The following is a 12,664-nucleotide window of genomic DNA, read 5'->3' on the forward strand; positions in this document are numbered from 1 at the left end:
TACTACCGCTTTCATAGCTTTGGGTATTGTTTAATCACCCCTTGGATATGGTGCCTGCTTTTTAATTTTGTCTTTTGGCAGTTCCTGTGATATGCAGGCTCCATAACCTCAGATCCCCTTTCTAAATTCCAGTTTGTTAAGTTCTGCTCATTGTTTTCTCGTTTAGGGCAAACCCATTATTTTAACTGGGGACCATACGCCGCTTTTCATGGAATTACACACTAGTGTAGCATTGAAGGTTCAATGTGCACCGCCGTATGAACACATAGATCTGCGGATGTCTCTAAATTGTTTTTTGTACTTTAAGCATGTGTAAATGTCGAGTTCTGCTCAACCCGGGGCTAGAGGGCGTGGACGGTAGCATGCATTTCCACTACCGTCCATGTACAGGCTCAATCAAACCGAGCCTGCAACATTTTCATTTTTGTTGTGTTGAGCGACCTGTGGAGTTTCCACTTTTTCTATTTTGTAGGCAAATTCCCTAATATTTTGCTGTTTGGAGGGAATATTGCGCTTAATGACTAGCTGTTGAAGTGACCTGGTTTATGTGTTTGTTCCAGTTTAGATCTGAAGTGATGCTAACACCAAGGTATTTTGCATCACTTACGGTTTCTAGTGTCTGCCCGTGTAATGTGTAAGTGGATTTGTAAGGGTGTTTAGACTTGGAAATATTAATCACTGTGCATTTGGATGGGTTGAATTCCATGTCCCAGGTGTGTTCCCATTGTTGTAACCTGATTAAGTCCTCTTGCAGAGTATGTTATGTGTAACATTGTTGACTGTGATATAAACAGCAGTATCATCAGCAAATAACCGGACCTGTGAAACTATATTTTCAGGCAGGTCGTTTATGTATAGCAGAAAGAGAAGAGAGCCGAGGACAGAGCCCCGTGGGACACCAGATGTGACCGCGACCTCATCCGACTTATCACCATTGACTAAGACGGACTGACTATAAACTATTCCTTACTGAAAAATGTCGATATTTTAACACAGAATGTTGCGAAAAGAAAATTATTGACAATATATTATTTTAACCATCCTAGCTCATTCAAACGAGACAACTTTATGAATTACAAAATTTAAACAAAACTATCTCTCTTTTTTGTAATATCATTTTTTTCTACATTCTCTATAAACTTTGTTAAATAATCGATTTCTTATGTATTACATTTTAATTGGAGTAGAAACATTTGTTAAGAAGTACTATTTTAAACTGTTTTGTATGCTGCATTATTGCTTGGTACACTGAATCAGTGTTGTTGTGTGTGTTGAAGTTATTTACCCTCGTCACCGATTATTACAACATGGGCGAGCATGACAACAATTATATATTTTACAATTTTGTTTCTTCATTATTATCTTATATGCCATGTGTTAATATCAACCCAAGGCAAGTGTTTTTGACCCGCAGTGAGTTGTTATAAAGACGGGATAACTCCCATAACGTAGAATTTTAAGACTAGCCTTAAACTTTACAATCTTAAAATTAAAAATACTATATTTTTCATGTGTCAGTATTGTACGCATTAATGTGAAAATCAAACTAAACCAAATTAAAGTAAACTGATCTAAACTAAACCTAACTAAAGTAACCTAAACTAAACTAGAAGTAGGCCTAGGCTACAATACATATTGTGCACATATGATTATGTTAGATCAAGTAACATTGATAGAATCAGAACAAGGTACGTAGTGGGAAATTTTCAGTAAACTCTTTGTAAAATGCGTATAATACGAAATAAAGTAATCTTTGAATTTAAAATCCAGTTTCTGGATGAGACTTTGTTGTTAAGATCAGATAATATTTTTTTTATTAATTTCGGTTAGCACTAAGTAATAGAGTCATTTTCCGACAAAAAAGACTACCCTTTAGCATGCAAACACCCATTCTAAATATGGTAAGAACTCAAATGAATAAACATATTTACATTCACTACATATTTTGTATGAAAATAAAAGTTTTTATTTTCGCATAAACAATATTGGTGTAAAGTTGCACGAGCTGGCTGCAGGCGCAGTCTGACAAGAAACATTAAAAATGTCGTCGTTCTAAAAAATCTTTCAAAACTGGACACCGAAAATTTCAAAGAGCATTAGTTTACATCTACAAAAAACAAAGAGAAATATCAAACAGGGAATGCCACGCACCAAAAGCGCAGCCTCCTCAAAACGAACCTACAAGACTATGATTTTTCATTGGATATAACGATAAATAAATAAAAACCAGGAACTGGATTTTTATTGGATTGAATGTGGGCGGGTCATTTTGGCTGTACTATTTAGAGTTTGAAAATATCGATATCCTGACAGTTATTTTGATTTTCTGATACTCATAGAAAGCAACCCACTTATTTTTCTACCAGACTATTGTTAAGATATAGATATAAGGACTTAGCGCTATTTTTGAGCCTTTATACGGGTATTAACCACAGTGGGATTTCTTGCAAATCATCCAAGTATCGCTTGCGCGAGTCATGAATTTGTAAGAAGTTCCTTTGTAGATTATATATATATACCCGTATAAACGCACAGAATAGCATTTATTTCTGAAATACGATATTAAGGATACGCTGTTGAAGCTTTCAATCTTTTGTATAAATATAATGTTAGAATGCATGTAGTAAGTATTAGATCCATCCATCCATCCATCCATCTGTCTGTCTGTCTGTCTGTCTGTCACATGCATTTTCTCATTCTCCACATAGATATATAGATACATTGCAGTGTATTATGTATTGCCATTTTTGTACCTGCGTTATTGTTTTATTATTGCGGCAGTCTTGTATGTCAGATGCCCTCATGGGCCTTGAATTTCAAATAAACTTGGAAACTTTGGTTTATGGTGTTAGACATACTAAGGATTTACGGGACCTAATCAAGACTATAACGGTCTAAAACAAATTACGTACATTAACATGAATTGAGAAACTGATAAGATCGAAAGTGTGTACCGATTTACAAATGTCTAAAAACAGGTATCACCCCAAATCAGATATGTTTTGAAGTGACTAGTATTCATCTTTCATACAGACTGGGAATCAGACAGAACTAAAACTACATTTTATAATAATCTCTCACTGGCTGTAGAAGCAGATGTGAATATCCGGTGTGAGGGTACCTGTTTTGGTGGAAATACGAATAGATTTAGATGCACCGGTGGCATTTATCCGGATGCTTAATTAAGCAACATAGATATAAATTATGGAAAACAAAACGGTATCATTCAACAGAGCAAAAACTTGCAAAATACAAAATAAACAAATGCATACGAAACACAACATAACAAAGCAACATTAGGTATAAAAGAGAGTTATGCAAAAATAACAGGACTGCAGTATTTCTTTTACTTATCAAGGCATGTGCACTATATACTTTCACATATTATCTATTTAATTGCTGCATGCTTGCTATAAAAAGTAACTGATGCTTTCCAACTATTTTTCTGGTCGTTATAGGATAAAGAAATTACTGAAGCCAGGAAGTTAAAATTATTTTTAATTATATATAGTTGCTATATAATTCAAAATGGTAATATATTTAACTTGATCTGGGACACTTTAGCGCAAATTAGTGCTCTGAAAAGTTTATGTTAATGAAAAATAGATATAGAATTTCATCATCGTACGCTGTCATAAAGCGATACATTTAAAGGCCTTGATCCTAGCAGTGGAAATTCTTTCTTCATAAGCACAGTAAGTGTCAGTCCGTTTTACAGAACACTGGAACATAAATTACAATATACGTATATAGGGTCATATATTAATTAGAGAGACCAACAGCGATGTAATTTCATGGAAAAGAAAAACATTGTCTCTAATTTTTCAAACTTTCCATTCACAAAAATATGTGAAATATTACCATCTTCAAAAAAGTTGTATCATTTTGGCATAATTTATTATAGATATATTTATGCCTATAAATGACTTTAGGAATAATTAGTATTATATAAAAACGATGAAACACATGTTTAAGTCATGCTGTTATGCTTACAAAAGTTACTTGAAAAATCTTATGTACGATTAACTTTAAGAAAAAAAAACAAGGATGAATATCCAACAGGAAAAGCCACGTTCTAAAAACGCAGCCTCCCCAAACGTAAACCCAGCACGCGGACGCGGACACGACCATCACACACACGCACGCACGCACGCACGCACACACACACACACACATACACACACAATAAACGCACAGTGATAAAGCGAACAAATAAAAGAACACAGTGAGGCACCGCCTTGGAACCGTCAGTGGCAAAACCACCACTGGGGAGCTTAAACCGGTTTATGGTGCACCTAACCTCACTCTTAACCCCACCATGTTCCAAAGTCACAGGACAGTGTAAATAAACAATACATTGTAAAAATGACATTTTCTCTAAGTTTTAAATCAATTTAAATATACCGGGCAGCTTTAATATAGTCTTAAAGTCTCTTAGTGTCTTCTAAAATAGTATTTTGTTACTCTAATAGCAAAATTACTCCTTACTAGATATATTTAGCTCATTTGCATGAAATGAGCCATTCTCAAGAAACAAGATATCACTAAAACTGAATAAGATGATGTAATTAAAGACCACAGTGGGATAGTGCCTTGGACATGTCAGTGGGAAAAACACCACTGGGGAGCTTAAACCAGTTTATGGTGCATCTAACCTCATTCTTACCCCCACCATGTTTCCAAGTCACAGGACAGTGTAAATAAAAGTAATCCACGCCAGGTGAATCTTTAACACATGCAATGGCAACAAAATGCATGTTATGAATAACACAAAATGCTCTTGTATATAAATGTAAAAAGCAATCCCTAAGAACCAAAACAAAAAAAAAACAACAAAAAAAAAAGCATGTACTCAATGCCTTTGCAGAAGACAGAACAAAGAGGAATACACCATTAAGGCCCGATGAAACAGACCAGAAGACAGAAATCAAAATAACTCAGTCCCGGGAGGGATTTATGGAGTCCTCCACCAGAGGAAAGCGTAGCGTCAGGTCTGCTATCAGTCCTGGAGGGATTTATGGAGTCCTCCGCCAGAGGAAAGCGTAGGGTCAGGTCTGCTATCAGTTTGTTTGGTTGCGTTCTAGACTTCGAAATGATCATCCTAAAATCTTTAACTGTTACAACAAAACTCACGACAAGTGACGTGTGGTGACTCTGAAAAGTCTCCTCGTACGTGGACTCAGTGTTGTAAGATTTTCTGGTCCTTTTTGATCATGGAGTCCACTCTATTTTACTATAATAGAAATTCACTTAGCCCGGTTCTAGGGGGCGGAAGGGATGTTGCACATTTCACAGACTCTATCAAACCGAGTCTGCTTTCGTTTGCTTTGTTGTATTTTCATATCTTTTTTATCATTTCTATGACAAAATGTTGTTAGCAACTCTTAGTGTCGTTCAGAATCCACTCAGTATCTCCCAGCAAGTTGTTTAACATAATTTTGCAATTGGATTTGATTTTTTGATATTAGTATAATTCACATAATTCTAATAATTTTAATAAATTGTAAAATATATTATTTTGGTGCTGTTGAATATTTAATAAGTATTTTTAACACATAGTGTTGTCATTAACAACATGTTTTGCAATATTCCAAATGATATCTGGGATATCTTACGACATTTCTAATAACTATAAGTCTCTTCATGTCATATCCATCAAGTTGACAATCATGTTTTTTCTTATTTCTTGATTTTCAACCACTTAAATCTGTTCACATTTTCGACAGCTTTTAGCAAATTCATGAGTTACTTAAAATACCTGTATATTTCCTCTTGGTTGTTAGTTATTCTTCCTAAATGCATGTGTTTCTGAAATTCAAATTTCTCAAATACATGACTGCATACAAACAATTTACGATCACACAACTCAAGGATAAATATCCATTACAAAAACACATGTTCAAAGCAGACAGCTCCAGAACTCGTATCCCTATATCAGTGCATGGGTGTGTGTAGGGATGTGTGCATAATTAATATGATTATACACAATATTTTCATAAAATACATAGTCAAAGTAAAACGTAATTATGGATAAGAACAGTTATTATGGAACAATCAAATTAATGAAAACCATATCTATGGACTATATTTTCATATACTATGCAGCTCAAATAATCACCAGTTTATTGATCACAGACTATTTCATAATTTTATGTATAGGTTAATAAATGGGAGAGCGGTGCCTTTGAGTGATAATGGCCCTGGCAAGGTGATAATAGCCCGAGGGCTTTAGCCCGAGGGCTATTATCTTCTTCCAGGGCCATTATCACTCAAAGGCACCGCGCTCCCATGTATTTACCTGTTTATTACATGTTTACCTATAATATAGTAAGAAATGTTTTTTTTGTGTCATTTATATGGGTAGGCCTACTTGCATCTTCTGGCACAATAAATTTCAGCTTTTCAGTTTCTATATTATTTGTATAAGAGTGTATTTACTGTATAAAATCAAATACCTGGATATAGTTTTACTTTCTTGCTTATTGCATAATTTAGGGAGAAAAATACGCTATTTCACGAAGAATACACGATGTTACGCTCAAGATGATAAAATAAAACGGAAATATTCCCTGTTTTACCTCCATGAAACGCCATGACGTCATTTTTGTTTAGGGACGTTAATTTCCCGCGCTAACGCCAGGGCCATTATCGATAATGACCCCGGGACTTATTATGATAATGTGATAATACACGACGCAGTGCGATAACAGGAGAATTTTCAGCACAAATTTGTTACTATTTATAGGTACTCATGTAATAATCAGTGTTAATAATATCTTGTTTACCAAGATGTTCGTTTTAGTATTGGTTCATTTTATGCAAATTACATAAAATATCTAATGTGAAGAAAATAATTTACATTCAGTGAAACCAAATACTGTGTTAGGAAACACTGAGAGAAACACTTAATGATGCTTTTGCCATCAAACACTGGAAAGTCGCCATATGACCTTGTGACGTTAAGATAATAGGTAAGGGTAGATTAAACCAAACAAAAGCAAAACACTTGTATAAAACATACAGCGACATAACAAGGGGTGCAACTATGAAAGATGCTATAAACATAATGCAAAAACAAAATGCAACTAAAGGGTGCTAAATGCACACCGAGCACTTGCATCTGAAATCTTTCCAGGTGTATATAAGTCAAAACCCTTGCCAAAATCTATTGTTTCCGAGACTGTGTCACTGGTGACCTCAGATAGAAAGTTTTTTTTATATGTTTCAGTTATCAAGAGTATAAATATTCATGGAAAAATGATTTGATAAATTTACAGATATAAGTTCCCTTACATACTTTGCTGAAACATTCTTTAAGCTTTTAAATATTTGCCTTTATCTGCTAATATGCTATGTAGGTATGTTTGCTTAACTTAATTATTTACATTATCATCACGGGCATTTTCTGTGTCATTTATCTTAAAGAGATAAATATATTTGTTGTTTGTTTGCCAACATTACAGTTTTGAGTAGCTTTTTGGAACGAAAGGAAAGCCCCTCTACAGGGAGTCTTATCTTTTATATATTTTGACATATGCACAGATTAATTTATTTAAAATGACTTTGAAAATATTTGTGTCTTATAACAGAACAAATGTAAAGATTACCTTCTATTATTACATAGAAGAATAACACCATGTCATATAGACATTTCTAGGAAGAATTATAATAAGCTGGGTTGACCCAATCAGGAGTTGCATCGCTTTCAGTTGAGCTGATTTACTAATCGAATTAAAACAATCTTACAGTAGCCGAGGTGGAACAAAATATTGTTGGCCCGTCTACAATATTTTCCGTTACAGTATCTTTTTGTTGTGGATTTACTTTGCGATGCATGACTTTATGGCTGTGGTTGAGTTGCTCTGTGCTTCCGGGAAATCTACCCTTATATTTTATCTTTTATCCTCCTATAACTCCGGTAGTAAGTATAGCACTGCAGACTTCATATAGTCAATCAATAATGTATTATGTACCTTAATATAAATAGCAACAACATTGTAAAAGGACACAGCCAATCATTGCTTTGCAAATAACCAAAAGCGTGCACACACACTACAGTTTTTGACATGCCGCATGGTATTCAAACAACTGAAAGTGACGGCAGTGATATGTAATCAGTGATTTATATCCGTGTATCAAAAAAAAAAACAACCTCGATTAGTTATGTCAATAACCACTAAATAAATGTTCGTCGATGCCTCAATGAATATTAACTTTTTCAAACAGCAACATATACTTAATGTCAAATTGTTTAAATAAATTATTTTTTACGAGTTTGACTTAAAGCACATTCAGTTAACACCTAAACAATGCTTTTAGCTGACACCGTTTGTTTTCAAGTATAAATTAATGAGCGACATTACTACCTTTCGTAAATTATGACACGAATCTGTGGGCGCATTCGGCATACAAACCCGTGCCACTCTGACTAGATCACCCGAGTTCACCTGAGTGACACGAGTAACAAACGCTTTATCGGGTAACTGAAAATGATGGAGAACGTTACCTATATGCTAACAGTTCAAAAGCTTCCGAGCTGTAACAATAATAAAGAATGGTTGCTACTTTTAACACATTATGAGGACAGACAGTCTGGTATCGTTGTTAGAGATGAACTGGTGCGACTTCTGTCAGAGTGAAAAATCAAACTGGATTATTATCAATCGACATTTCAGATTCTGGGATCAAGTAACATTTGGAAAAATGTTCAGCCCATAATGTTTAATAGCCTAGAAATTTCTATTTTATGTTAATTTATACTTTAAACTATTTCCGAAGCAAGAGCTACAACTTATATTAATCCTCTTGTGTCTACACATGACTCTACTACCCCGAACCATTTCAAATTAAAAGAGTGTTTGGTATAATTATTTCTTTTTTTTTTCATTGTTGTGACTGAAATTCATTTAAGGAAACGGTGGAGACCCTGATCACATGATCTGTTTTGCGGTGTTCAATCTGCACTGTTTGCCAAGACCCATTTATAGGACACTCAGCATAATAATCACGCTGGACGGTAACCATTGCCACTCAGGTGTGAGAGAATCCATTTTCCACATTTGAGCTGAATGCCAGGGACAGTTGCTGATACCATTTTCAACTATTTTTGTATATCTTGATAGGTGATCGAATCCACAACCTTCCATTGAAGAAATATGTTACGAAAATGAATAAGCTCAACTATGGTGTCTCTATGAATGACAATGTCTTTGTTTAAAATGACATAACTGAATTCACCATGCTCACAAATAGCACATAACAAACAGTATGCTTTTTTCAAACTTTGTACGTAGTACAGCCATGAAATGTGCTAAATGCTAGTTTGACTTTTAAAAGACCAAGTACCAGTTCTTGATGTTGTTCAATTGGGTTCATCACCATTTCCAACAATCATACTGCCATATATGACTGACAGTCACTAATGGTAACAAATGTTCACTCTCCCTGGCAAGCTTAGCAACCTAAGTGGCTTACCAGTACGCTTTCATAAGGAACTGACAACTATACATTCGAATGAACTGAGGTAGATTGCAAATGGCCATGGCAGGAATTTCTTCGCTAACTGGATCAAACCCGTGACCTTTGGACTGGCAGTACAGTGCATCATCTACTGAGCTAACTAGAGAATAGTACCATATGAGTATGAAAGAAGGTTTGTCGGCAAGCAGGGAGGTTGAATTTTTTACTTATAACTTCAACATCAATGTGTGGCTTATTTTGTGGATTATTTGTCATTATCACTAATTATGTATTCTTAAGCCTACATGCTTTTCTCAAAGTTGTCCCTTGTGAACCTAGAAAGAAAACTTAAAAGCTTTAAGAATCAGATCGAGAACCCTCGAAATATGCTTGACATGGATGTTGCTGTAAGAAGCAGATTTCTCAACCTCTGTCCTATTCAGCAGTATTACAGATGGGGGCATGAATGCCAAAAGAGTATTTCAAAGTTACTCTGCATTTAGAAGAAAGTAAAAGGTTTTAAAATAACAATGACAGCACGCTCCACTATTCGAAGGCAATTGTCAATATGAATGACTTTCGGTTCTAGAACTGAAATAATGATTCAAGGATTATTTGACTTGATTCTATGATCTCGCTTTAAAAGAGTTATCTAATTTGATTATTTTGATATGTCTGATGAGTGGAAAAAGTTGTTTGAAGTTTCAAATTCAATATGATCTGTGGTTATTGAGATAAAGCCTTGATAGTAATTGCACTCAAAAGTTTACAAGTCTACCAATGACGCCATGTTTAAAGTGTTAATGCATTCGGATACGATCACCCGCCTTTCCCAGCTTCAGGAGTTGGGTAGAATTCGGGTGACACAACTACTATCGCCCGGGTTATACTCGAGTAATACCCAGGGTGACTCGGGTTAGCCCGAGTATGTATGCCGAACGCGCCCTGTAAAGGAACAATACAAAGCGCCAATTCTGGCTATTTAAATTTTATTCTCAGTTTCATATTAACACCGTTTGAAACTAAAAAGGAGCATTCTACTGTTACGGACCAGTCAAGAATTCATGATTTTATTAAAAAAAAACATTTGTTTGTTTGATTACATACTAAAACACACCTACGGCTTTTGGTTATATTGTGATCTTCCAGATTTACACCGTTTGAAATTATAATAGAACATTTCTTCTGTAAAGGATGAAGTCGACAACCAATGATGATATAAAAAGTTTGTTTGGTTACATAATAAACGCCCTATGACATTTGTTTATTTTCTGTCTTTTGTTGTTAATTTCAGATTTAAATCATGTGGAATGTTTTAAGACCATTCTTATTTTTAGCATCAAGTGAACCTTCAAAGTTACGTAGATATAGTTTGTTCGTTTCACTGCAAAATGAAACATAGTAGGGCCTGAGAACATATTCATTGTGCTGTAGAAGTTCCTTTATTTTCTTGCACTCGGGTGAAATCAGCTGAATACATCCACTGTCAGCCCATTTAAATACAAACACTCTATCATCTGGTGTCACTGTTAGTCCTCTTACGCCCGGCAGTGAAATGTCCTTGTATGTTGCAATCAAGTTGCCATCAAAGTCATATTTATAGATTGCTGTTGGTTTACCATCACATGCACTGTTGGAGACATATAATGCTTTACAAACATGTGAAACTGCTATATTTTCTATCCAACCGAAGTCTGAAGAATTAAGGTTTGTTACAACTTCCCCACTGTTGTTCAGAATTTCAACTCTATTTTGAGATATGCTATGATTATGCTACCGCTTCGGAAAGCAATTTTACGAACCTTGTCACTCACTATTATGTCATGATTTTTAATGAATGTTTCACTCCTTGTAATGGTCAACACCTGTATTTTCTGTTTATTGGGAAGAGTAACTGCAATTTGGTTTTCATTTATTACTGCTACATCAAATGGTGTATCGCTCAGTTCATATCTTTCTAACAATTCTCCTTGGCTAGTATCAATCATTTTTATACAATTGTTTGCATTGTCAGCAAGTATTAGTCGACTGGGCGAAAGAAGTGCAAATCCGCGACCTTTCAATCATTCAAGAAAAAGCAAGAAGGTTTGCTCTGGAGTTAGGTTACAGTGACTTAAAGGCAGCGGACGGATGGTTGAGAAAATGGACGGGACGGTATTCTGTAAAGAAATTTGAAATTTCTGGAGAAAGTGCTGGTGTCAGAATTGAAGATGTTGGTGGATTTAAAGCGCGTATTCAAGAGTTTATTGGAGATTATGATATGAAAGACGAGTTCAGTTGTGACGAAACTGGCCTTTACTACAGGGCCCTTCCAGACAAAACTCTATCAGTCAGAGGGTCATCGACAAAAGGAACTAAAGTGTCAAAGGAACGAATAACAGTGATGTTTACTTGTAGCACAGTTGGTGAAAAACTTGAACCGTTAGTTATACGGAAATTTGAGACCCCAAGATGTTATAAGAAGAAGCTAGGTGTAAAGTACGTGGCAAACAAAAAAGCATGGATGAACAATCAAGTGTTCAAAACATGGATAGAGGAACTAAATTCAAAAGGAACAAAGATTTTACTGATGCAGGATAATGCCACTTCACATGGAAAGGATGATGACAACTGGCTATCTAATGCGTTAAGTTTCTACCAGCGAACACAACGTCACACTTACAACCATTGGACCAGGGCATAATACGGACATTTAAGGCACACTACCGAAGGTATTTGCTGAAATCATTGATTAGTTACATGTATGACGGTCAAAATGTGACAGAACTGTGCAAGAATGTCAGTTTAACGGATGCTATCTCTTGGACATTGAAAGCGTGGGGTGATATTAAAAAGGAGAAATCATGAAATGCTTTAGCTCAGTGGGATTTTCTTGCGAATTAATGGCCGACTGCGAGGATGATGAAGACGAAGACGTTGACGTGCCACTCGCGTTGTTAGTGCAAGAATTTCGTTGCAACATGCAGAATTTTGAGGACATTTATTGATAGTGATTTACCAAAGGAAGATGATAGTGATTAGTGGGAGGCCAGCTTGCTAGAATCCTTTCGTGAAGATGAGGTCATTGAAAATGAGAGTGAATTTGATTGACAGCAATGACATTCCATTACCTGCAAGTGAAATGACCCCAAAAGAGGTCCTTCAAACACTTACTAAATTGAAACAGTTTGCATTAGAGAAAGACAATGATTTATAAGCTGGCGTA

General features: G+C 35.4%; 1 protein-coding gene across 1 annotated transcript; it reads left to right on the top strand.

The window, feature by feature from the left end:
- Nucleotides 1–1,651: 1,651 nt before the first annotated feature.
- LOC123549899 (tigger transposable element-derived protein 6-like) lies at nucleotides 1,652–12,142 on the top strand. The gene is made up of 4 exons (XM_053546939.1): nucleotides 1,652–1,688; nucleotides 3,034–3,117; nucleotides 9,123–9,205; nucleotides 11,474–12,142. The coding sequence occupies exons 1-4, from the start codon at nucleotides 1,652–1,654 to the stop codon at nucleotides 12,140–12,142; spliced, it is 873 nt and encodes a 290-aa protein (XP_053402914.1).
- Nucleotides 12,143–12,664: the final 522 nt, after the last annotated feature.

This window comes from Mercenaria mercenaria, chromosome 6 (assembly GCF_021730395.1).
Source record: "Mercenaria mercenaria strain notata chromosome 6, MADL_Memer_1, whole genome shotgun sequence".
Lineage (NCBI taxonomy): Eukaryota > Metazoa > Mollusca > Bivalvia > Venerida > Veneridae > Mercenaria > Mercenaria mercenaria.

Bases quoted from the DNA above. Each gene is read 5' to 3' on its own strand.
- LOC123549899 (XM_053546939.1), top strand. From the start codon at position 1,652: ATGTTAGATCAAGTAACATTGATAGAATCAGAACAAG. The intron at 1,689-3,033 runs GTACGTAGTGGG...TCTTTCATACAG, and splicing joins ATTGATAGAATCAGAACAAG to ACTGGGAATCAGACAGAACT. The intron at 9,206-11,473 runs GTCTTTGTTTAA...TTGCATTGTCAG, and splicing joins GTGTCTCTATGAATGACAAT to CAAGTATTAGTCGACTGGGC.